The sequence below is a fragment of the Taeniopygia guttata genome, chromosome 3 (assembly GCF_048771995.1).
Source record: "Taeniopygia guttata chromosome 3, bTaeGut7.mat, whole genome shotgun sequence".
In the NCBI taxonomy this organism is placed as follows: Eukaryota; Metazoa; Chordata; class Aves; order Passeriformes; family Estrildidae; genus Taeniopygia; species Taeniopygia guttata.
The window spans coordinates 114,247,808-114,274,810 of NC_133027.1; the positions used below are offsets into that span (position 1 = coordinate 114,247,808).

Consider the following 27,003-nt stretch of genomic DNA (forward strand, 5'->3'; position numbering starts at 1 on the left):
CACACATTCCTGACTCCCTGGTCTTTCAACACTCTTCCAATCATTAATCCATGCATTAACTGTCATTAACTCCCAGTGACAGGCAGATGACATCACTGGATCCCCAACACATTAATGTCCATTGGATTAAAATCCTCAGGAGGAGTCATGCCTTTGAGCTCCCACAAATGGAAGAAAGTGTTGCATTTCAAGTGCCTTTTGGACTCAGTTTACACGGTGTGTTAAATAAAATTAAGCATTGCTGCCAGGTTCTCTACTGGTCCCCAGATGATGTGATGATGAATGTGGTGAGTGTGAGCTGCTTGTGATTCCAAACACTCATCTGCAGGCAGAACTAGGGAACACCTGGACAGAAGGACTGCACCAGGAGACTTGAGCCTTTCAGCCAGTTATTAGAAGGAGCATCAGGGGAAGGCATCAGCTGCTCTTTCTTGCATGGGGGGATGAGATGAGATTTATCACAGAAGCCCAAAGGAGCTACACAGGCTAAATCTTCAGCCAGCACAAATGCAGAAAACTCACACTCGAGCCTCATACATCATCTTTAACATGTCTGATCATGTCCAGCTGTTACAACATGCAGAGCACTTATCACTCACACATCTCAGTCTCCTGCAATACTTTTCACTGCACAAGCACCTCGGGATAGGTGGAGGAGGGAAAAGAAGGGAGCCTTCATTCCTACACAGAATTTCCATGCTTTGGGAAGTGTAAATTAGAGCATTACGACTCGTCTGACAGTAAGTTTGCTAATAAATGTGTAGCAACATATCTAATTGCATAAGGAGAGATTAAATGATTATGACAGTCTTTGAAATGGGGAGAATAAAGGGAAGAGAAAGTTAATGTAAAGGGAGAGCTCTGGTAACACAATAAACTAGCTGCAATTTCCAAACTTTGGTAAATTTATAAAAGCCAACTGCTCTAAATACGCTTCCAGTGGCACCTACAAAGTTTGTTCAATACTGAGCATTAGTTCCAAGTTACATGAGCTTCTAAAAATTATTCAAAGGTGCAGGACCCATCATCTTAAAAACACAAGCTTTTCACACTTTTGGCAACACTCAGCAGCAGAAGCATCAGCCAAGACATGACTGGGAAGCAAGCACAGCAACATCATTTGATTAACACCTACCTTACCTTTAAAGCTGTAGAGGAGGGGAGTTCAAAGAGCAGTTTTCTCTACACTTACAATAAAACTTACAGAGTACTCAAACAGCAGTGCTGAAGCTCTAGTGGGAGAATGACAAGTTGATAAATACATAGAGTGCACAATGCTTTAGTCATAGTTCAGCTTCTCAATGAGTTACATTCACAAAAGTTTTTTTCTTTACCACATCTAAATACTAGAAAGTCATTTAGCAATGATTTTTATTTTCTCCTGTTCATAGAACCTTGGCAGCATTAGGTGCTGGTATTTAACAATCCCTCCTGCAAGTCTGGGTGGGAGGAAGCAGGAAAAGGAGAGCACTGGACTCTCAAAAGAGGAGTTGAGGTGGGCAAGGTGGGTCTCACTGGTCTCCCAAAACCTCTTTTGCAGCTGGAAGAGCCTGGCTGCTCAGAAGATTCTCAAGAAGCTGCAAGCAGATTAAGGAATGCTATCTTTGTTATGGAACACTACAGAGGTATTTTATGTCCCAACTCAGACAGCAGAAACATACTTGTAACAAACTGGACTACAAAAAGAGGTCAATTCTCATGGAATCTAAGCCCACAACTCACAGCCAAACTCATCACCAGTTTTTAAAAGAATCCTCTAAGCTAAGAAGGACAAAACAATTGAGACTATAGTAGGATTTGATCTCTTTTACTCTGTTTTTGCTCAATAAATATGAAAATAACCCATTTAAACTTTTTTTTTTTTTTTATGTGAATCTATCTTTCAAATAGTTCCAAGCAGATATGCATTTTCCAGTGTCATTTAGATCACCTGAGGATCCACACAGAGTGCATCAGTCATGCAGAGACAGAAGCAAGGACAATGTTATGGAGTTTAAGGATGTGAAATTGCCAAAATCTGGTCAGAAAATAGGCCCATTGCACAATCTTGCTTTCTTTATTCTTTTTCTTCTGTATTGGCCATGAAAAGCTGGCAGAGCAACTGTCAGAGAAAGTGAGGCTGAGGTGATGAAGGACCAATTACACTTCATCTGTGCTCAAAAAACCCCAAAACACAGAAACCCACACGAGACCCAAAATCCAGAGCAATACATTTCATTTGTCTGGGGACTAGTCACAGTACTGGCTTCCTCCAAGAAAGGAAGGAAACACTTTTCCAAAAGAGTTTTTCTCTGAAGCAAATCCTGTAATGCCCCATGCGTTGTGTGGTTTCTAGGATTCTTTAAATGCTCGCAAAAAAGACAAGTTGTGATTTTAAATCAACCACTTAGGTATCCAAGGAGAGCAGAAATGGAAGAACATTTCAAAAATGTGGAGGCTCTCATTGGAATTATCTTCCTCTATTCCCTATTACTCAAACCTATGCCACATTCTGGTCCTACATTTGAAAACAATGATAAGTATGCAAACACAACAAAAGATACTATCCTAAAAGAAAACCTAATTCTAGCAGGCAAAACCCCAAACATCTTTTTTATAAAAGTCTAATCTTGTTGCTATAAAGAAATGTAAAAACAGTTAAATGCCTCTGCAAAGAAAACTCCTTCCCTGTAAACCCCTCAAAAGCAATTTTTCTTCTTACATTTTTTCTTTTTTAGTGGTAACAGTCCACTAGTATTTTAGGTAGAGTGGAAAAGTTGTGGTTACAGGTATAACAACATTGAGCACTGCAAGAATATGTAGTTTGCCTTGTTTTTTTAGATGGAAGCCTATTGACTGGGTTCTGATCTACACTCCCATGTCTCAATAAAAGGTGGAATCCCATTTAATGAGTCCCTACTGTCAATGACAACCATGACAGATGACTTACCAATAGCACAGAGGGCCAGGAGAGCACTTGAGAACAGCATCAATTCTGCAGCATTGCTTTACAGGGATACCAACAAAGCCTTTCAGAGTTCCTGAGAGCACTTTGGCAATGTTAAGAAAAGGGCTCATGGTGTTAAAGAATATTGTTATTATGAATTATGAAACAGATTCTAGAACAAACACTTGAAAAATTATCTGTTAAGCCATCTGTATCAAATTGGTGTCTGAATTCACTTTCTAGAAAGCTTAAATGTAGATAATAAGCATATATTTGTTATATATAAAGGTATATATGTATACAATATTTATATATTGTTACAAAGGTATACATATATGTAACTTTGTATGTAACTATATACACATACAGAAAGAAAATATACTCTCTCCCCATATAGAAAGAAACACCCCAAGCTCACTTGAAGTAACAGAAACACATCCTGACTATGTGTTTTTTAAGTAAAAATTATTTTCATTATGCTCCAGAAGCATAAGATACAAGGCAGCTAATTGGGAAAAAAAAAAAAAAAAAAGTAAGACTACAAAAATAGAACACTCCTTTGATTTATAATTTGAGCACCTGTGTGCACATCTGTGAGCTTAATGTTGGTCCCCACACTGAGCCCATGGGGAAACAAAGGCAACTTCCTACAGCCACACTGGGCATTAATCCATGGCACACAACAACACTGGTGTGCTCTTCGTGCTAAAGTTGCCAGGCATGAATATGAAGTTGCTCCTAGTCTCTGAAACCTTAACCAAGGTAAAAAAAAATTAGCCATGAAGCCTCCAGTACCTGGGGGCGGGGAGTTTGGGGTAATTTTTTTGTTTAGTTTTATTTGTGTTTGGGGGGAGGAGGTGCTCGTTTGTTTGTGTCTGTTGAAATACTCCTTATTTTGGGAATAAATACTCCGTATTTTGGGTAGACATGTTACACCTACTGAGTATCCTGTGGCACAGCATCTGCAAGTGGGAGCCCACAGCTCACCCAGCAAGCTCTGCTCTAAAGGAATACGGGGAGAGGCAGGATAAGATGTATTAGAAGATGTTTCATCATGCTACATCCTCTGAATGCAAATGATTTTTCCCCTGTGAGAGACTGCCCTCTCAACACTATGGCTCTCTTTAAAGTGGTGTAAGCATTTAATCAGTGAGTGTTTAATCAAGCTTTTAATATTCAAGTTGAGCTAATATATTAAGCTCACCAATATTTTAAAGAACATTTACAAGGTGATTTCCTTAATGGCTTTAGTTTCTAGCTAGCTTCTCAAATCCCTTTCATTGAGCTAGAGCACATGGTTTCATTCACACTTTAAAAGCTTTTCCTACACATGCCTTTCAAAGCTGATTTGTCTGAATTAGACATATGAACGATATCTAAATTCTGTGCATTACTCATTGCTATAAACTATGAACTGTCATTCAGGAGTTAACACAATTATCTGCTAAACTGCAAAACAGCTCTTGTCAATAATGAAACTAAGTAGAATACATTTGCACATCCTCTTTTTATTGAGATAAAACCAAATTTGGTATATCTAAAACCCACACATAAAACTACTTTAGTTGTATCAGAAAGAGTTATTGCTTTAAATATATTTAAACCTTTTTTCTTCCTTTATTCCCTTTTATTAACAGTCTCTGTACAGAGTGCCTGCACGGTATTCACTTGAGATTCATCTATATATGCTTCTGCCCAGGACAAATCAAACCATAAAATAGTAGCAGGATCTGGATTTTGTATTCAAATGGCTGATTCCCCAGCAAAACATCTCTTTTTTCCTGTATACTCAATTTTTGTCTTCTTTAAAAAACCTCAGAAATAATGTGAACCTAAAACTATGGTCCATGCCACAAACCCCTCAGACAGCTCATACACTGACAGTTGCAGAGAACAGAGTTCTGCTGCTGAAAGAATAGAGAGAAATAGATTCAAAAGGAGGCAGTGAATCAAAAAACCCTGCCTTCAGCTTGATGCCAATAAAAACCAGAATCACTCAGTTCCTTTGGATTGTTTTCTATTTATTTTCTTTTCTTTTATGCTGTTAATATTTTAGGAAATTGTTGGGTTTCCCCCCCCACCTTTTTTTGTCACCACAGACACTCCCTTTAGGCAACCGTGCATCAACAATCCTCCCACGTTCAAAGTCGGCTACATCTGTTGCTCTTTCCCATTGTTGAGAATTCCTGCCTTAATCCTATTTGACTTTATTCATGCAAAGGTCATCCTGAATTCAACAAATGGAGGAGCGATAGCAGGCACACTGTTGAACATGGCTAAAAAATGCTCTTGTAGAACATGCAGCTAGTGTGCTGGCACTATCGCACAAGGACTGGCTTTATTGTGCAGCCCCTTGTCACCAGAGCTCTCTTGCAGCCTCAGCTGGCAACATATTTCTCCTTGCAACTCAGGAATCCAACATTTTCCTTCTAACTGGCTTGATTTGCTCTCCTTTTAAAAAGGTTTGTGCTTCACTTGCATTTGCTGGTGGCTATGAGTGCAGCATACACACAGAATACCTGAGCGTTTCACACGCCCTAAGGCTTGGCTCCTCGCACCCATGGATTCCCTTTTTCTCCTGGATTTTACCTCTGAGTGTATCTAGCTTCACAAATCTATCTCACTAACCGTGATCACAATTTTAAATAAACTGGGCAAAATTCTATCTAAAAATACTCCTACAAAGCAGGGTAGAACAGCTAAAACAAATACCTCATCTTAGGGCCATCACTGCATTGTAGATTTGCTTACAAATGCCATCTATTTTGGTTTTAGACTTATTTTTCTTTCCCAGCAACAAAAAGCATTCTAGCTTAGAGCTCTGATTTATTCCTATGCTCAAGTATCTGACCCAAACCAAAGAACATTAACAGAAACAGTGAATTAGTACGCAAACCAAAGTTAACTATCAGACTGTTTATGAAGGGAAGATAATTATTTCTGTAATATGTCCATAACTCATCATGACAGAAGCAAAGGAATATTTATTCATGCACACTAATTTCCAGTGTGAGGTGCTTGCCAACCACGATGAACCAAACCCATCCCTCAGGCAAGCAGAGCCAGGCACATTGTTCATGTGCTCCTTTCACTGAGTGCTGCACTAGGGGCCGTGGATGGGCCAGGGATGGTGGAGAGAGCACCAAGGATTTATCTAAACCAGCCCCAGCTCCAGGTAACAGCTGAAAGTTAAATTCTACAATGTCAGCTTCTACAAATTGTGTTGAGGCCCCTGTTAAGATGCAAGGGAACATTGGAAAGAATCAAGTTTTCATTTGAAAACCTGTCCTGTGGTTCTTGTGTGGTTCTTGTAAAGGAACCTGATAATAAGGTATCAAAACTATACAGAAAAAGGATGGATTTTTCTGCAAAGATTTTGAGGATTTTTGTTTTGATGATGGTTGAAAAAGGTCTTAGGAGAGAAGTGCTCCCTCTTTCTAGTACCTTTTAAAGAGCAAAGTTTGAACTAAACACGAGCCTGTGAAGCCAGCATGAGAATCAAAGCCCTCCAGTGACAAACCACAGGAAGGTGCTCCTCCAGCACCTGCATCAGGTGCCCATGGCCTTGTGCCATCTGCCTGCCTCCCCACAGCTCCCTTCTGTCAGAGAAGCGAAGGCAAATAAATAACTCAGAGGAAACAGAATGAGATAAAAGCCCTCACTAGGACAGGATTTTCAGATGATGTCTCTCAGAAGCTGCCCAGTGCAGCTGTCACTCAGATGTTTGGGCAGGCCAGGGCTGCTCTGGCTGCCCAGCCACTGGCTGTGCCTAATTCCCTTCTCCTCTGAGAGGGAAACCAAACACTGCCATGGCAGAGCTGATATTTAGGAACCACAGCACTCCAGGAATCTCAATGAACCTTTGCCACAACTACTGAAGAAGTATTTTATGACAACAAATCTGAGATCTAGAATTTGTAAATGTAAGTTTAAATTTAAAATATAGAAAGTGAGGCCTGGAATGTCACAGTGCTGGTGCAGTTACCAAACCTTACTGGCACAGACATTTTGCAGAAGTGGGAACTGCTGCAAACCAGAACTGCTGCAGGCACTGACTAAATTTCCACCAATTTCAGTAGGAGCTACATTGCACCAATAATGCACAAATACCTTAAACAGCAATTATGAAAATGACAGAAGCGGTCAAGCATTTATCAACCTGAACATAATGTATATTAATTTGCAATGAAAAATATTTTTCCAGTACAGCACTGGAGACCTGTTCTCAGCATCCTCACTCCTAATAAGGACCAAAAGAAGAAACAGTCAAACACTTAAGTAGCAGCACTTAAAGCTGCCAAATCAAGTGTTCAAAGATTGTGGTTATAAATACATTTTATTAATACCCTTTGTATAATATATATTTTTTTTATAAAAGCAGAGGTCCACAAAAAAAAAATCCATCTCCAGATTACCATAAGCTAATGCTTTTGAGCCTTCAGTGTGAGTCACCTAAGACCTGAGATAATGTGAAGCACCTAAATTTTTTGGCAGCATGGGCACAAGATGCCTCAGTCAGAAGGGCAGAAAGCCACACACAGAACATGGCAGGGCCTGGTTTCCTCTATAGTTCTGATGGCCAACAGTGGGCTCCATTGGCACCAGTCATGGGAATAATATGAGGGCAACATAGTCAAGTTCACAAACCCCATTTACAACTCATGGAAACAGTAATAAGGAAGTGCTTAAGTACTGGATTTAAAAATTGAGCCTCTTCTATTCTTTAACACTTGAAAAGCAGCAAGTTTAATGACTTGTCTGTGTTTCCATATGATTATCTCACTAGCTCTCTGTTCATACTATGTGTGCAGCTGGTTTTTTCTTCCTATTAAAAGAAAAAATGTCTTTGGGCTACATGCAAAGGTAAATTTTCTCAGAGTGGTTTTTTTTTTTTTTTTGCTTAAGTTTATAACAATAGATATCTTCAAATTCTAGAAATCCAGTACCCTTCCAGGTCTTCCTTGGGGTTGAACCATCTGTCTACATAGGGAGTGACAAAGATCTCATGAGAAGGAGGTGTACAATTCCTTTGCAGCAAATGTGAAACTGAAAACGAGCAAAATTATTGAAGAAGATGTTCCAGAGAGCTGGGAAGTTCTTGTGTGGATGGACAACTGGAGATACTTTTGAGTGACCCTTCATCTCCCATGTGGAATTCACAATCATTCCTCCAGTCAGCTGCATTTGTGCACCTGTGTTTTAGGATCAAGTCTTCCTACTGTTTGGTAGCATAAGGCTGATAATCTTGAGGTAAACAAAAGTGGAGAAAACAAGCAACTGAAGACTTTAGGATTTCTGACATCTTGGGAGCTGTCACTTCTCCCATTCCACTAAACCTACCTGGTTTGTCCTCTAAGCATTTATTCTGGCTTAGAATGAATGAGAAGGAGAAAAAAAAAATTACAGGTTCCTTCTTGTTCCTTTGAGAAGTATCTGAGAATTTCTCTTTTGTCATAAGGAAGTAATTTGTACCTCCTTTGCTGCTTGAAGGACAAACTGTCTATCAGGCAGAAATCTTTCTGGACAACCTGAACATCCTGAAGCACTGAAGATACACAGCAGATTACCAAGAATACTGGATGGAGATGGATTACTCCATGTCACGCAGAAAATTATTCTGTATTTCCTATAAATGTTTTATTAGAGCTTAAATCAGCTAGCTTGTCTGGCATGAGAGAGCAGATTATTACTTGGCATGCAAAACAATTAATTTTAGTTTTAAAATAAGAGACATAGCTTTAACAATGATGGTGACAAACAGAGATGTTACTATTGGCTTTGGATTACTATGTGAATATGAATTCTCCTTTTCCACTGATTTAAAAGTCATCACAAGTTCTTGTCTAAAAGCACCAAAAACACTTCCTGTGTTTTCATGACTACCAGCAACACCATGACCACATACAACCCACCCATTTACTTTCAATACTTTAATGGCAATGGCAGAAACCTGATCGATCCATGAGGCATCAACATGACTCTGGCTAAAGTCTGGCAACAAACTAAATACACAAAATCCCAAGAAAAACCTCTCTCAGAATTGTTTCCTGAAAGTGAAGGGCATATGCTATCCTTCAAGGAGTCAATGAGTAAATGTCAATCCAGTGCAAGAAGTATTTTCTTCTAACATTTAAAATTAACTCTGGTTGAGGATGCATACCTGTTTCCTCCTGCTCCCTAGCAAATAATTCTTTACCCCCTACATAAATTCAGTAGCATGACTGCCCCCTCATTCTCACAAAGACAGTAAAATCCTTGGTTGTGCAGAGGCAGATTGCTTTAGCTTCTCTACCATAAGATATAGGTGCCAGCTCTGGGACTGATCTTCTTTCAAATAAATTCAACATAATGAAGAGAAGAAATCTGGCTGAGACTTCACCCTGCTGAAATTCATATGTATATTTTGTAATCTAAAGCAAGGATGAGCACTGATATGCATGCTATGTACTGGTCTGATACCACATTTTGAGCCTGAGACCTCATTTATTTTCCACAAAGTCAACAAGGGGGAGCAATTTAAAGTCTCTACCACCTCAGTGAAAGGCAGAACCTGGTTATCCAAACCGTGTAAAGAGCAGTAACAGATGTGTAACAGCAACAAGCCCAACAAGGTTTCAGCACTGCTGGGCTTGACAGCACTGTTGCAGTTTGATGACTGAAGAGCTTAATTACAGCTTTGCACTTTGTCAGACTCACCTAAATAGACTCAGCATACCATAGTTTTCAAGTCATTTGAGATGATTAACTGTGGGGTAACTCCAGATCTCAGACTCTGCATTGTAAGCTCTTTCTGATGACTCAGATACACAAGACAGGAGAGAATTAAGATATTCCTTTAGGAAGTGTGAATAGATAAAAAAATTTGAAAGCCAAACTTCCTTCAAACTCAGGTATGGCAAATACTGAGCTAATTCTGTGGGCTGAAGAGCTGGACCTTTGTGGAGTGTTAGAGCCTGCCTTATCTAAGAAAGATGAGTGACCCTTCCTCCCCTGTACAGCTGACAGGGGATCTCCAAGTGATCAATAGGGCCTGATCAAGGGGGAGACACTGAAGAGGCTTGGAAGGGTTTGTACTACAGGTAACTGACTGCTTATCACTCAGTAAACTTGCTGGCGTGTAGATGGCAATGACAGCATTTGGGTATTTTGCATTCAGCCAATGTGTTGAATGCCACTAGCATGTAAAGGGACAATGAGCACCAAATATTCCATCAAATATTTGCAGGGGAGCTTTTGGAATATTTTTCCTTAAACTCTGAAGTTGTGTTATTAATGCTGTGTTTGTGTAGTTTAAAGATTAGCATTTCCTATGGCAACAAGCAAGACAGGGAATTGAACCTGCTGAAACCAAACAGCCTCTGGTATAACTCCCAAGACTTTCTGTGCACAGCAAACGTGGAGAAAACACTGACTAAGACACATGATTTAAGCTCCCTTTGCCGAAGTTTACAGGACCATTCCCTTACATAAGGGCATGAGCTAAGTTCATGTTTGTATAGTGCCTATACCTTTGGATGGAAGTTTTTATGGAGTTGCTAAACATTGGCTCTATTATTGAGCAATAAACAAGTCATTTCTGCCAACACTCCAAGTCCCACCTGGGCACTATTTTGTACTGTTCTGTGAGAAAACGGTTTCTTTTCTTTTAAATGCCAGTACTTTTCCAAATTTCAAGAAGCATTCCAAGTAAAGAGCTTTTGATCTGAGTGCAAAGCAATTCAAGCACAGAAAAAACACTATGCTTACAGAAAGCTTTCTGCATTGCAAGTGACCGTACAATATTTTAACACACCCACTCAGCAAAACTTTCCACTGTAATATAATGAACCAGGACACTGCATCTGCTTTGGAGCCTTCCCTAATGTCTCCTATCCTCCAAAATCCTGTTAAAATAATTAATTAAAGCTTTCCTATAAAAGAGCATGTGAGCACAGAGCTCCACCTTCCCTCCCAGCCCTAATGAAAATCAGTGTTTCAGCACGTGAACCTCTGCTGATCTCAGGGGCAGAAAGGTGGGCTGCAAGCAGGCAGGCACCAAAATATTCACCAAGTAACACCACACAGAAATGCAGGAACTACCTGACTGCCCATAACAGCACAGTTTTCTCAGTGGGATCGATCCTGAATTTTTTCTTAATCAATTCCACCTTTCAGACACACTAAAGCTTCATCTAGGCCAGACAACCCAACTCAGTAGTAACATGTTCTTCCAGTACACCAAAGACATGTATGAAGCAGAGAGACACATTTCCTTGGATGCAAACCCTTACTTATACTATTAAATGCTTGTTTTGTTTAAAGAAAAAGCACAAGTGGTGCTAACTGCTGAAACACTGGAGTTGAAACCCACACTGACAGAAGTTGGCGGTTGTAGTAATAAAACACCCACACCTCATATTATCTCTTCCACTGAAATTAACTCTGTTTTTCCCTTGAAGAACAAATGGATGTGCATATGTAAACATCATTAGTCTGGACATTCCTATAAACATCTAACCTGATTTAAAGTAGACTGTCTTTTTTTTTTTTTTTAATTACTTCAACATATCTTTAGAATTAGACATACATAAATCCCAATACAAATATACAGTACTAAGCTTTTAAAACCCAGATTTATGACACAAATGTAAAGACTCTTCAACAGGGGCAAGGCTTAGGAGCAGCAAAACAGATCAGGACAAAGCACTGTTCAATGTGATTTTCCTCCTTCCTCATGGCATATCCAGCTGCCCTGTAACACTGGTTACTAAAAGACTTTTCTTTGAAACTGCAGTTGCTGTTACTGTTGTATTAAATCCTTAAAGAAAAATACAAGCTCCTACTGTCACACCCTTCCTATGAACCAAGTGAACAGAGACAAGCCAACACCTTATTAGGCACTGGCAAAGCTTTTAAGATGCCTGAAGAAATAAACAGGATGTTTACAATGCACAGAAAGGTACTGTTGTGAACAAAGACAACATTTTGGCATGAAAAGCTTACCTTAGGAGAGGAAGAAAGCTCCCTCGATGCAGGAATTGCTGACACGTTCTCATTTATGCTCATCTCTGTCTTTGGCAAGAGGTTTGGGGGTTCAGGAGCCTTTCTTTTCATCTTCTTTTCTGGTTCTTGCAGAGCAACTTTAATTAAAGCAGGGCTTGGTTTTGGTTCATAAAATGGATTTGATCTAATTAAAAGAAGGGAAACACAATTCTTTGCTATCTTCTTGGAAATAAAACCAAAAATAAGACCTGCTTAGGACAGTCAATGACTAAAATTCCTTTATTACCCCATAAAAGAATGTTTTACCTTTATACACTTTTAAATACTACATTGTCATACAATTGAAAAGTAAGTTACAACAGCTAAAACTGGATTATTGAGTCACAATTTCCATAATTTTTATAAAGTCCTGTAAATCGCAGAAGCTTTATCAACTAACTCTTCAATTACACTTTGCTATCTACCAAAGAGTGATCTGATTTTTAACAAGATCAATAAGAAAAAATGTGAGTGGAGCTGCTGGGTGTTTGACACTCTAATGAAGAGGATAAAGACAGCTTGATTAGAACAATTAGAATCAGGAACTGGTACAGTCATGCTCCACAGGGCTTCAGAGGCTGCCCAATTTTGGAAATTTGGCCTCCATGGGTACACATTCAGCCTCAAGTGTATTTCAAACTCTGTAGTTTACAGGTGCCACACCATTTTAAGAACACTCCTTAGGTAGGAGAACAGAGTAAGAAAATCACATCTGACTTCCATATGTCTCTCTGCAGACACCAGTAGGCATCATCTGCCTATTTTGAAAGTGGTTTTTATAACTAAACCTTAGTTGACAATGTTACAGAGTAAAAACCTTCCACCAAGTAGATGCAGTCCAAAGAATTATCCTTAACTCAGGTGTCCATGTTCCAACTCTGCATTTATACCACTCAAAGCAAATACCTCCACAGCCAAATTCTGCCAAATTTTATATTTGCTTGATACATCAAATATCAATCAATCACTAATATATCAAATAATGGCTTCTTATACACACCTACTAAAGCCAGCAGCTTTGTATCCTGCTAAGGATACTTACAGGCATCTTTTTTGCACTGAATTATTTCATTAATACTAATTGCTTTTCATATTTTGCAGTCCAAAACTGGACAGTTAGTTATAAAATGGATACATTAATTTATTCCTTTCTAGTCCCTCTTTCTCCTGCAAGATATATTTATCAGATATCTCAAACTATGATTCCCAACAATCTATCTGCATGCAGTCATTATATGCAGTGTAACCAACCACAACAAATAACCTCAGCCCGTGATGTCCCTTAGAATTCAACTCTGGATGGAAACACAAATGCATTAAATAAAAGTCTACCTAGCTAGATCCACTCACAAATTCCCTCTCAGGATAAGAGTTAGGAGCTAGTACACACTATTTTTAAGAACTATAACAGCTGTAAAAACCAACTATTCATCCAGGTGGCAACATCCATGATGTTGCCTTGCACACATCAAATTTCTCTCCTTCCTTTGTACTTGTAGTATAAAAACATCTTTCAGTCCCACAGACAAACTTCAGACTTTATTTTAATGCAATTTACAGTCATCCTGTTTTCACTGAGAAAAAGCAAGCAATTAATAACCCACACCACAGAAATCTACTTTTGAAAGGCAACATTTACCAAAGCACACAAGTGAAAATCAGGCATAAAACCTCCAGATCTTTCTAAGAATCTGCTGCTTCTGCTCCTTACCCAACTCCTGAAGCAAAAGGGAAGACCAACACTAAAATAACTCGTTTGTTGACTGAAGACAACTTTCAGGTGTTCCCACTTTGCTGCCCATCAATGCAAAGCCACCAGCACAATCAAAACTAAATGGAAACAGAAGGGTATTTTCTATGGGAGGCAGCAGGAAAAGGAGGAATTCAGACTAGAGTGGAGAATGCATCCAGCTGGCAGTTAGCTCTAATTTAGCTGACAGCCCAGCTCAGCTGCCTTCAGACACCAGAGAGTTCAAAGGGAGGTGAAAATGAAGATAAAAGAGATAAAGGCTGAAGAACAATGCATTCTATGGGACAGCACAAGGTGTTTCTTTAGTTCCACAAGCCAGCCTTTGGAGCAGCCAACAGGCACAGCATGTTTGGCAGGAATTAGATACCTCTGAATTAGAAAGGTGTATTTGTAAGGTGTTAAAATTATTTTGGTGTGAGAAAAAATCCAACACCTTATCAATGAGAGTAAACAGGTCTGGAAGAACCATCTTTTGAATTTTTAAGCTCCAGAACTGCCTGCACTGCAGGTGTCATCCTGAAAATTTGCCCTCTGTAGCCACCAGAAGGAAGTGTTAAAAGGACTTTTTCCTCTAGAGAAGAACTTGCTTGAAAGCCAGACTAAACCCTCACGTTTTGGGCACAGAAACAGACACAGGTACATGCACAGAACAGACATGCACATGTGCTAACTTCTACCTTCCTCTCCGCACTACCCTGAATTGGTCTGACACAAATTGAGCAAGATTATTGAAAAATAATGTTACACAGGGAAAAACCAACCAAAATGGTTCTTTCCTGAATAAACTATAACATTTGAAGTCATGAGGGTCTGATATATGTAGCAGAGTTTGGTCCAGCTTCCACATGGCTCTACATGAAATCAAACATCTGAAAAGTCTGGTTGAAAAGAGCCTTAGCTAGAAAATATTAAAGCACTTTTTTCTGAGGTCAGCCCCATATTTACTGCTTCTGTGAAGTTATTTAATGGCTTCACATAAAATGATCTGTCTAAAGAGACACTAGGCTTTCCTCCACAAAATTAAAAAAATTCAGACCTAACCAGATACCTGTCATTAAACTCACTGCCAGTGTGGTGGCTTGTGGCTTCTTGTGCAACAGGCAACTTCAGCAGATGGCAACTCGATAGCCTTGCCAACCACACTGCATAATTCTAAGCCACACAATGATAAATGAGATAAGAAGCCACAGAGCCAAATTATATTGGAAAGCAAGTTTTATTCTGACCAATTTAAAAATTATTTTGATCAGTCTTACCAGTTAGCTGAAAAAAAAAATTTAAAATAAACATTTTACTGAGGAGGAAACCCAAAGCTGTCAGCACGGCAGGGCTAAAAGGTCAGGCAATATTGCCAATCAGAAGAACTAAGCTGAAAGCATTATACATTGAGCAGTTGTGAGCTGTGCTATTTTCAAATAATTAACTTCACAAGGCGCGCCATCCTTCACTAACAGGTGGATTTTAATGTATAAAGTTCAAAAAGGCAAAAGCTGAATTTTCCACTGTCAGTGAAATGTCCAAACTAACAAAAGGAAAATGTGTTCCTTATCTTTAGCTAGGTATGAGAATTTAGCCAGAGGAAGTATGTTTTGAGAGCAGTTTTGCAGCAGAGTAAATGCACTGGCTCACCTAAGTCCCTCTGTGCCAGGCATGATGCTTATGCTCCTGACTGTGCTTGGTGTGTGTTATGAAGTACCAGTTCTCTTCACAAACATTAGTCAAATCCATCTCAATGAAGCAAATGACCCCAGGTAAATCTTTCACAGAGGTGCACTGAGGCCAAGTACCTTTTACAGGATTACAGTGAGAGTCTGTTACAAAACTGGAGTCAGAGTTCAGCTCCTGGGGCACTTCGTGTAAGCTCCGAGGCCAGAATCAGAACTAGGGATCTGCCAGAGCAGAGTGGGACAAGGGTCCTGGTGCTACCTGGTGTGTCCCTGCTCCCAGGACACAACACTGCATTCCACACAAAATACAGGAGGAAAATGCCAAGCAGTACATTAAGAGAACCCAAATTAAACATTTAAGACATGGGGGTAAAAATACATTGTATTTCCTGATAATCAATAACTCAGGTGCCTTCCATTTCTTCCGTTTCATGCCTTCCACCTACAGGTTCAAAAGGACACTTGGAGACAGCCCTTGACCAGTGGTAGTCAAAAATAAAAGAGAATTTTTAAAAACCAAAAAAAACCAAGATGGTATGAGAGAGGTTGAAAAGAACATGCAAAGTTTTCTATTCTCATGATATGACTCAGTTGTTCAGCTTTGTCTTGAATACACTGCTCAGGCCAAGTCAACACATCTTAAAATAGACACATAGCAGAAGAAATAACAGGGTCCAGAGACGGGCGGTGGAAATGATTAGGGAGATGAAGAGACTTCTGTATGAAGAGAGATCGAAAAAGTTAGCACTCAGACAAGTGACAAGGAAAGGTGAACATGCTAGAGACAGACAACAAATGTTTGACAGGTAAATCCAATACTACTAATTGTTGTTTTGATAAGCCAGCAGAAGAGACAGTACGGGACTGGAAAGGGAATTTATTTACAATCAACAGAAGAAACCATTGCATCAGAGATCTGGTTTTCTTGTGGAACTCTCTGCCACAAACTGACACAGAAACCTAGATTTCAGTAGACTTGGAAGAAGATTACCCACTTATGTAGATAACAAACACATCAATATTCACAGTAGGTAAAATCAATACACATCTGGACATAATTCTTCATGACTGAGGGCACTCAAAAACCACCAACTGGCACTGCCTGCAAAAATTTTGTCTTTGGTGCTCACCAGACCATGCTTAGCAAAAGCTTTCTATGTTGCCCTGATTTTTAAAAGTGTTTTCTTTTATACTTATTTTGAAAGTTTTAAAGTTCTCATAAAACTTCTTTAGCCTTCTGATAATCTTTACATATTTCTACAGGAGTTCTCATGCACTGTTCATGTAAATAATGATTGTTTTGCATTCTTCTTTGTGGGAAGAGAGAACTAAAGGACTTTTGGTTTGACCAGTGTGGTTGGAGAGGTGGCAATTTCATCCTCCAATCCACTGTCACTTTTTAAATTCTGTGTATTGCAAGGTCAGAAATAAAATTGGCTCTTCTTCTCTTTTGAACTTACCAAGGTTCTGTGTACTCATTTCGTGTCCAATAGTGACATTTTCTACTTAAAAATTTTAAAATTAAAGACATGAGATGAGGCAAAATAGTGTTTGTAGAGGTGATCTAATATTACATGTCCTGTGTTTCTAGACTGGACTTTTATCATTACACTCATTCCTCCAGAGTATTTCAGTATAAATATTCAAGGGGTCTCCTTGCCACACCTCTACCCAACGCACTCAACAAATGGTCTTTTTGTATGATGTATTGCTCCTGTAACTTCAGAGGAAAACGTGGAGAGGAAGGCTACTTTGGGGCTCAGGACATAAAAAACTTATGCAAAAGATGTAAAAAATTGATTTTAAAGTGTTTACTGACTCTTTATCCTTCCAGCTTCCCACAGGACACTGCTTTATCATAAAAATACAGACCTGCTGTCAAGTAGAATCTACCTATGGGGGATTTATTTTTACTTTTGGGGAAAAAACCCAATGAAGCAAATGGAGTCATTAAAACAAGAAGGAGGCTGTTGTTAACCAAGGGCTAAAGTCCAGTACACAGGAAAAGGAAGGGTTACAATCCTGCCACAAGCCCCTTTGGCACAGATGTGCTTCGGGTGGAAATGGAAACATAAACAGAAAACAGAGAAAATTCTTCACTTGCTCATCCATGTGGCTTTTTTTTTTCTTTCTGCTCCTCTCAATCTTTGCTCTCCTCTATACCTATATCTTGGTAGGTGTAAAATACACACAGTTTTATTCCCTACAGACTCAGGTGACCAGGGAATACCAGGAATGCCTGGTGTGGCTGTCAGTGTGGTGACACTGTGCTCTGAAGACACAGCAACCAGTGCTGTTTGTTCAGGCACTGTCCTGACAAATGGAGCTGGCAGAGCCATCACTACCAATGCTCTTTTTTTTTTTTTTTTCTTTTACTTTTCACAAACCAAACATTAAGTCCATGGCTACAAAGCTTTAAAAGGAAAAAACTCTGCAGAGCCCTTCTTATGTTTCTATTAGAGTGCCTGGGAGTCCTTCCATTTCCTAGACCACAGCTAGGACAGAGAAACAGAAAGATGATGATGCCATACCTCTGTTAATATAGAAATAATGCAAATGTCATGCCATGATAAATCTCATTTAAGTAATGTAAAATTAAATGTTAATTAGAATTGCTGTCTGTAAAATTGCTCAGATGTAATCACCATAAACTGTCTCATGAGTGGTGGTTGGTGACTAATGACCACAAACAAGGATTAAGAATGTACCTTCCAACCTCCCAAGGAATTGCAAAAAGTTCTCCCTTCCTGACAGTTTCTATACTGTTTATTCTATAACTGCCTTCATAAAAGGCAGACAGTGTGAATTTATTAAAGTTTTATGTATGGTCATGCTGAAAGAAACAACCTAAGTAAGTGCATAGGGTGTTATCTTTCCCATATATATTCAGTTTATGAGATTCTTAAAAATGGGCTATGCAAAATGCTCTTCCTTTCTACATACTGCATCAAGATAAAACAAACTCCCTGTTACCATTGGCAAAAAATATGATTTTTATGTAGTAAAGATAATGGCAAAAAGGAGAGGAAGGCCCAAGTTCTGCTCCTTTGATTTCTGGCTCATTTGCAATTGTCAGGGCACGAAGTGCCAGAAAGGTCCACAGACTTGTCCCCTGTGAAGTCATTTGCTATCAACAGGGCAAAGGAAAGTTTCCTCACTGCTTCTGTTCAGCTGATCAGCGTGACCTGGGGGTATGGCATTTCCTGTGCTGGGCTGCCCGAGGATGAGCCTGTCCTAAGGAGCTGATTAAGGATTACCATGGTTCAACCCAATACACCTCAAGATTAAGCCAGGGATGCCACTACTAATTCCTGCAAAGCTGCTAAAAGATGGAGAATCATACTTACTCATCCAGCTCTTCCTCCTCAGCTCTAGAGGTATCTGCATAGAGGTATTTGCTCATATCCACTGGCCTGATGTTTTTCCTTTTTGCAGGTTGTGGAGGAGAATCTCTTACACTCCCAGGTGCTTCAGGTGGGGCATCTGGCTCATCAAATGGGTTCAAGTACTCTGTGGCATCTTCACCCTTGAAGGGATTGTAACTGTCAACGTGGAAACTTTCTTCTGGCTTTGAAGATGAAGCTCTTTCAGGGTGAAGTTCTACCAAATAACAAAAACAAACAAACAAACAAAATTAAACAGATCTAACGAATTAAAAATTTGAAACCATTTTATCAGATCTCTATATTTTCAAGGCATATGAAAAGGTCTGCTTCTTAACTCTCAATACATAAAGTTATAGCCTTAGGTGAATTTTCATGCTTATTTATTCCAAAATAGGTCTTTCAAAAGGTCTTTTAATTTAGACTATATTGATTGAATAGGCTTCATTTTCTCACTTACTACAGCTCTTTCAACATCAGTTGTTAGTTTTCTTATTTGTCATATAAACGGCATCAAAACCAATATAAAATTATTTTCCCAAACTATTAGCCAATTTGTGTCCTAACAAAATGTTCCTAATTATTTATTTGAGCTTTTAATAACTAAAAAAGACATTCTGTATTTTATAGTATTACTGGATTTCAAAATGGTGATAGTAAGTAGGTGGCCTTTTAATATCTTAAAATTACTGAACTAAAAATCAGCTATTAAGTATGACCAGTAACGACATTTCAAAACACGTGTGGCCCTGGTAACAATACATAATCTCACTGTAAAAACTAATTTAAATTAACCCTAAAGAGATGGATGAATCACTCATCTTTTATTTGGGCTGTACAACAAAAAGTTATTGGCAAGCTGAGGCTGCATGCTGTCATGTCCTTTCTGCAGTGTCTGTTATCCTACACTGAAGGGCTTCTGGATACTGAATAATGCCAATCCCCAGACAGCAATAAGAGTAATCCCCAGATGCAAGAAGAGTAAAATTAACATTACCTGTTTGTAACATTTGTTACAAACAGGTAATGTTAATTTTACTCTTCTTGCATCGTCAAATAATCAGCAGCTCTGTTCAATACTGGATGTAATGTACTTTCAAAATCTATTCAAATAAGAACTTCAATGCAGCATCATTAAAACCTTTCAATAACCATATCTACATTATTATTAATGAAAAGTGTGTGTTTTTCAGAGGTATGGTAATTAAACTGGACTAAATATACTTTTAAGGTTTAACAGAGCAACTCAAAGTTATTTGTAACAAGAGTCTAAAAACTAAAACTATGGACTTTCAAGTGGATTTTTCACCGAAGAAATATTTGGGAAGACAAAATCTCTAGTCACACAGTGAACAAAGGGAAGCACTGTGCTTAGGTGAGTTTGGATGGATGATGTACCAGCGCTGCTAATCCTGGTGAATTGCTAGAAAATGTGAGTTCTCTACCCTGAACCCAGCTATTAGCACAGCCCAAGGTGTGGACAGCCCTGCCCCATGCAGTGGGAGCAGCTGTAACTTCCAGGGCGAACCAGAGCCATTCCTAGGGATAGAAGAGGATCCCTGGCTGCAGGTAGTGACTTCAGCTCTGTGCACTGCACTGGTCACTGGCTCAGGGCAAGGGCTCGGAGCAGGAAAGGTTCCAGCTCTTCTCAGGACTGCAGAGATCCAGCCTGTGGGGCAGCCCCATGCTGGAGCATGAACACACAGACAGCAGCTGCAGGAAAACATCAGGGGGTGTCTTTGCACTATGTCAGCTGTATGCATGTGCTCACTCCTACCCCAGAGTAAATTCCCTTAAGAGAAGGGATAAATTTACTGAATTCCCTAAAGAGAAGGAAATAAACTCCTGGGAACTTCTCCTGGGAGAAGGTGTAGTGACTGCACAGCAGGTGATGTGTATTAACCCTAGGTTATGTGGTGATGTGACCATAAGCCCATATCCTTTTAAGAAAGCTGTTTCAGAGAAACCCACAGTGAAATAATATTGAAGGCCTATAGCTTAACTGACAAGAGAAAAGAAAGTATTTAATGCATAAATTCTTAAGAGCACAAATATGATCAAATCAAGCAAGAATACCCCAGAGTACTCTAGATTAAATGTATTTAAATAGAGCCCAATATCTAAAATGTATTTGTTCATTTGTTTTAAGCTAAACTGGAAAAGTGGTTCTATAGAGATTTAGGTCATTCTAGTGTCCAGTGCAGGTGGTCAATGCAAGTACAAACTTCACTCTGCTTGCCCTGAGATGTCCTCAGTGTGGGTATTTTGCAGCTGAGCTGACTCCTTGACACTCAAAGCTTACAGGCACACGTCCAAACTGTTTTTAAAGTCAGGGGAGTCAAATCTCACCCTCACTGTATTCACAGTATATACTGTACACACCATGCCTTGAAGCTCATGGTTGTAATAATACTACTCAAATATTACCCACACATTAGTGATTTGATGAACTAGAGCAGGCAGAAGTGCTTTGGAGATGTGTCCTCAGAAGACAGTTCCATACAAACAGCAAAAACACTAATGGAACGCAGAAAAAGGACTAATACCTTCTTTAAATAGTGTGGCTTATTGACAAAGCTTCAACCAAACTTTTTACTACTTTAAACTTTGCTCAGATATTAGAATATTTTATCAAGATAGTGGACAACTACAAATAGCTGCTTCTGGAACTCCATATGATGGATCATTGCACCTGCACACGAATCTGCTGATAAATACACATTATCATATCTGAGGGAAACCTTCTGATAACACACAAGAAAGTAAGTCAGTAATATATCCTGAAGTTAAAAACATTCAGGGAAACAATCTCATAAAACTATGGTGTAAGTTTTTATTTTTAATTTGCTTTAAATGTCTCCTGGAAACAATGAGTTAAATGCTTGTTTAAATCTGATAAATTTTAAGGGGCAATGCAAATGGTTTTTGCAATTCTTTCTATTTCAACACTGGATCAAGTGCTGTAACCCTAACTATGACAAAATTATTTCTCTTTTTCATTGGCTCAACAGGAGCTACGTTTGGCCTTACACACACAGTGTTACGTATAACTGCTCAGACACCTCCGGCTTGTTATTAATGAAAATATTTCATAAAATCCTACACAAAGGCTGAAATTAAAAAAGCTTCTAAAAATATCATTCTCAAAATACTTTTATAGGCAGAATTTTGTAGAGGCTCATCTAAAACCCACTCAACTTGGCTACTCGTTCGTTCTCTCTACTCTTGCCATCCAGGACACCATTTTCCTCCCACTTCTGCTTCCTTCAATGTTCCCACAGGGACAGAGGGTTCCCTCAAGAACCTGAACTAAATAGGTTCTTTCCCATGGGGTCTCTGAAACCCTTTAGAACAAGTTTTGTGTCAAATGTTGGTCATAACAAGACTCCCCATAACAAATTAAGTTGTTATGATGATGACTCAACAGCATGGCTCTTAAAGCCACACCCACTGTCACCTGTCACTTTTCCGTAACAGACTCATTTTCCCAAAGAGCTAATGATGCTGAGAAGTGCACTTTGGCAGGCTAAACATACAAGCTTACAAGGGCTCCATTTCCCTCTTGAAACTGCTTTTACATTCAGAAGGCAACACGGAGTCCCCTGCTTTCCCCACATCATTCATCACAGCTCCACAAGGACTCCAGTCTATCCACTGATATAAATTAAGAAAAAGAAAAAAGAAAAAGATGCTTGCAGTCTGGCACGTTAAGGGTCAAACACAAAATAATTTTGCATGATTAAGTAATAAAGCCACAGGGGTAGGAGTGACAACAAGAGAGGTAGAAGTATTACTACAGTAGAAGCATCAGCTGCTCTTGTGCCAGATTCTGGAAATATTACTTGCCCTAACTGCACTGAGAAAGACTGTGATAATAATCATTCTGGCACTACCTGAGTGCACAATCAGCCAGAGCATCTCCAGAAATCACCCTGCCCTCCAACCCACTTGCCTTTTGTAACACAAACACATTGGGACACATCCCTTCAAACCAAACAAAACCTCCACCAAAACATCCCACATAGCACTTTCCCCTTGGCAGAGGATGAAAGCAGCAGCCACCTATGAGAGGTGCTCGGTTCCGCCTCTGCCTGCCTGCCTGGCACCACGGGACGTGAGCACCCAACAAACAGCACCAAGCAAAGCTGCAACTGCCCAGTGCTTCCAGACAGAGCAAAGCTGGCATCCCCATCCACCACTGGTGATTTTCTGATCCTTTCACTGATACCTGCACAACACAGCGCTTTTCATGAAGAAACAGAAGGGACAGAGGCACCATTTTCCTCTCAATTGGCTCTGTGCGTAGGAGTACCCTGGAAGGATCTGGGGTTCGCTGCTGCAGTGTAACACTTTTAATTTTCAGTGTAAAATATGCTGCAGGGAGCTCAGAAGTCCACACACAAAGTGATGAAATACATTGCTGAAGTAAATGGTGGTCTAAATGACAGGGGTGCCAGCAAAGAGTTACCCTCATGTCTTGTGTGTGTTGTTTAGGTCATATGCAACTTAAAATTTGTATTCCCCACCAAATTTTAAACAAATGTCTGGATTGATGAAAGTGTGTTGTGCTTTTCTACTCTCATTTGTTGCGCATGTTGACTTCCCCAAGTAAATATTTTGCACAGAAATTAACTGATTTTATAATTCTGTTGCACTGTGACTAAAAATCCAAAAGGTACTTCTCATACAATCATGTAGAGGCTGTCTAGTATAAAGCTGTAGAGATGTACTGTTCAAAAAGATTATTTTTGATTTTCCCAGATTTCTAATGTCTAGTTGACCTAGTAGATACAGAGGGAATAAGCCTCAATTTGACATGTCACCCAAGAAACACATCTGAAGACCTTTTTGAGGTGAGTTGTTGATATGCACATTCACTCTGCTGATTGTGTAAAATCACTGACACTGAGGACTTTTTAAATCCCAGCAGCATCCAGAGCCAGCTTGCTGATGACCCTCTGCCACGCACCACACCTACAGCATGCACGGGTGCTGGAAGCACTCACGTCTTTAGTTTCTCTCCACCCCACATTCCCAGGGTTAAGTGATTATGGGATTAGGAAGATAGAGGGAAAGTAGCTGGTTTGTGAACAGGCAGAAGAAATATCTGTCTAGGAAACAAGTATCTACTGGCAAGTAATCCTCCTTTCTCTTTGAGTGACTGTTAATACATACATATTCATACTCTGGGTGACTGAGCACACACGTTACAGGCTTGATAGGAATAGCCTTGGAATATCTCTGCCAAATAGCAAATCATGCCTCCTCACATCTGATGGCAAAGTGCTCAGGAAAAGAGGCTCCAGCTGGCTGCACTGCACGTCTTGGGGAAATTAAGTAACAAATGCTACAGAAGACTCAGAACTTTCGCAAAGTCTAAATTCCAGATTATGCCTTGTCCAGATAAAAAGATAAAGAGACTAACATGTAAGTGTACAGAAAAATACTTCATCCCTGCACACATAAAAAGTTAATCTCTTGATTTAAGCAGATCACAAGACAGGTGAAACATGTAATGTGACTCTTTAAGCCTGTAGGAGAAAGCCTGCCTTAAACTCCTGAACCTCTGTCATGCTCTCGAGCTTCTGGGGTGGCCACCAAAAAGGTTACATCCACTTCAGGATGCAAAAGCAAACAAGCAGGCACAGTCTCAAAGAGCTTCCTAGAAAGAGATGGCAGCATTAAAAGTTCCACTCAGGTCTCAGAATAGAAGAATCATGAGTGAATAATGGGACATTAACAGGGCAGCCTTCAGCAGTTGGGCAATAGGATGAGAACAGCTACAATCTTGTGTAGTCTTAAACTGCATTTCAAAAGGGAAATCTCCCCAAAATGGTAATGTCTAGGTGGTCCTCCATGTAGAGACACTGATCCAATTAGCCACAGAAAAACACAGTAGATTCCTGCTGTTGCTGAAGACCAAAACCATCTTCTCTAATTTGTCTCAGCACCATTTTTTCTACCCCTCCATCCTCCATTTTCTGTGGAGGAAGAGGACTGGAGGAAAGGCACACGTCAAGAAGGCCAAGCAAGGTGATGGGAACAAAACCAGTTCCCATTATAGGGACAAGACAAGTCTGGAGTGGAAGAACCAGTGATTCTCAGAGGTGTCTGAGGTAAAAAGAAGAATCCCTCATGAGGCACTCATCATAATATAAAAGCTTTAAAAATGCCACAGCAGATGTCCAACTCTGTCTGATAGCCTGGGAATCACTCTTTCAGCCAATCTTCCAGCCTGGTTTAGTGCTCCAGGAAGACACTGTCACGTGAATCTTACAGAAGGCCCACTCCTCCCAAATTAAAACCACCTTATGACACAGTAGGAGGAATCTAGTGACACCCTGTTTATCCCAGACACTGTCCTGTTATGGTATGTTGCCTGCTGCATGACAATGATGGGTGGGGGAGTAGCACTTGGTATTCACACACCCAACAACTCTGCATTGCTGCCCACAGCTGCAGATGGCACCCAAGAGTCTGAGCACAGAGACTGTCCAAGTACACAGAACAGACCCAGGGATACAGAAAAGCATCCACACCTCTGACTGAAAATGACTGTACAGGCAGATGTCACCCAAAGAACCACAATCAACTGAAAAAACCACGGCCCTGACAGGCTGAGAGTGGTTTAGGAACACAAGCAGGCTGATGTCTTGGATGCAGGCTGCTCACAGTGAGCTTGCCACGAGTTACCAAGCTACTCCAATACTAAAAAACAACACCAGGTGTTTCTCCCTGTCCCCAAGATGAGAAAGAGTTGCTGTATTTTGTGGCCAGAACACCCACTGCTTTCGTCCAGAATGGGTTCTCTCTGTAAAGGAAAGAAAAGCTGGTTTTGGAAAAAGCAGTTTAGGTAGGATAGGACTTGTACAGCTTTCTCCATGGAGAAGGGAGATCCTCCTAAAGCAGAGAAGGAGGAAAGGAATATAGACTGTGCCTTTTAGAGCAAGTTATTTATGGACTACCAGAAGGGTTTCCATTCCCACTTACTCTGTTTCCTTCCATGATCCTAAGGGATCACTGTCAAGGAACAGACAGAGGAAATAAAGGCAAAGATTAGGACACCAGAACCTAATCCATATATACTGGTATCTACAAAGCTGAAACAAATCACTTCTGCAGCTCTAGAGAAACCTGACAACTCTACAGGACAGAGAAGGTGCTCAGGCTAGTGGCTTTATGGCTTCAGTTGCCAAATACAGGAGATAGTGCAATGTCCCTGTTTCAGAAATACAAGCTGTGAGTCACACCACAGCCAAGGTATGACAGGACTTGATCCCCACCCACATCATTCCCTGTGGACTCTGAAGGCAGAAAAATTGTATTGTGAGTAAACATTCAGCTTGTCCAATGAGAGTGAGTGACCACAGGGGCAAGCTGCAGCTTGGAAATCCATTCTCTTTGACCTGACCTTAGAAATCCCCTGTCTGCTCCTGCTCAGTGTGGCTCTTCTCCATCGCCATTTGAGTGACTTGGTATTTTCTGTAGGAAGAAAAGTCTTGGAGCTTTGAACAGGAAAGGGTACAGCTTCAGATTTGGGAATTAACTATGAACTGGCCTTTTGAGCAGCTGGAAGCTAAAAGTGATACATCCAGCAGATGGGAGCCTGCATATCTGGGCATGGAGTTGAGGACAGCAGAGATGTTTGCTGTCCTGGTGCTCCCCTCTGGCCTTATGGCCGAAATCTTATCAGATAAAAAATTTACAGGGGTTCTACATCTCACCCAAATGGAACAAGAATGGGCATGTCAGTCTGGAAAGGGGATTAACACTTAGCATGTGGTGCAAGGCACAATGCCAGAAGGCTTAACTGAGGAAGCTATAAAAGTAAAAAGAAAGGAAGAATAAAAGAAAGAAAATTAAATTGCAATAATGAAGATTAGTGCTAACCAAGAATAGCTGAGATGCAGTGAAGATTGCAGTGAAGGAAATTATGATATAAACCATCACCCACGTGGAGCAGGGTTGTCTGACAGAATGTGTTGCTCATTCATACCACATAAGGTGAGTACTAGTAACACACCTGATAGGTCTAAAAGTCTCTGCTCCAGCTGGTAGTCCCCAGTGGCAAATACACAGAATGTGCCTCAATACAAAGGATGGGACTCAAAAAATGAAACTATGTTCTAGTGGCAACTGGATCATTGCTATTATGAAATAATTATATTTAATCAATTAAAAAATTTCACTCATAGCCCTAAAGAAATAAAAATCATGTTTCACAAAGCATTTGCAAGTAGCAATGAATTATGTAAA

General features: G+C 39.9%; 1 protein-coding gene across 15 annotated transcripts in view; it reads right to left on the minus strand.

Moving 5' to 3' along the window:
- EHBP1 (EH domain binding protein 1) overlaps nt 1-27,003 on the minus strand; it is a 199,395-nt gene that overhangs the window by 90,291 nt on the left and 82,101 nt on the right. For all 15 annotated transcript variants that reach the window (XM_072927669.1, XM_041714846.2, XM_041714844.2 and 12 more), the window contains 2 exons: nt 18,712-18,964; nt 11,909-12,092 (listed from right to left, as the gene is read on the minus strand). In XM_072927669.1, the coding sequence (XP_072783770.1) occupies nt 11,909-12,092; nt 18,712-18,964 (437 nt within the window). The remainder of the gene's footprint in view (nt 1-11,908; nt 12,093-18,711; nt 18,965-27,003) is intronic.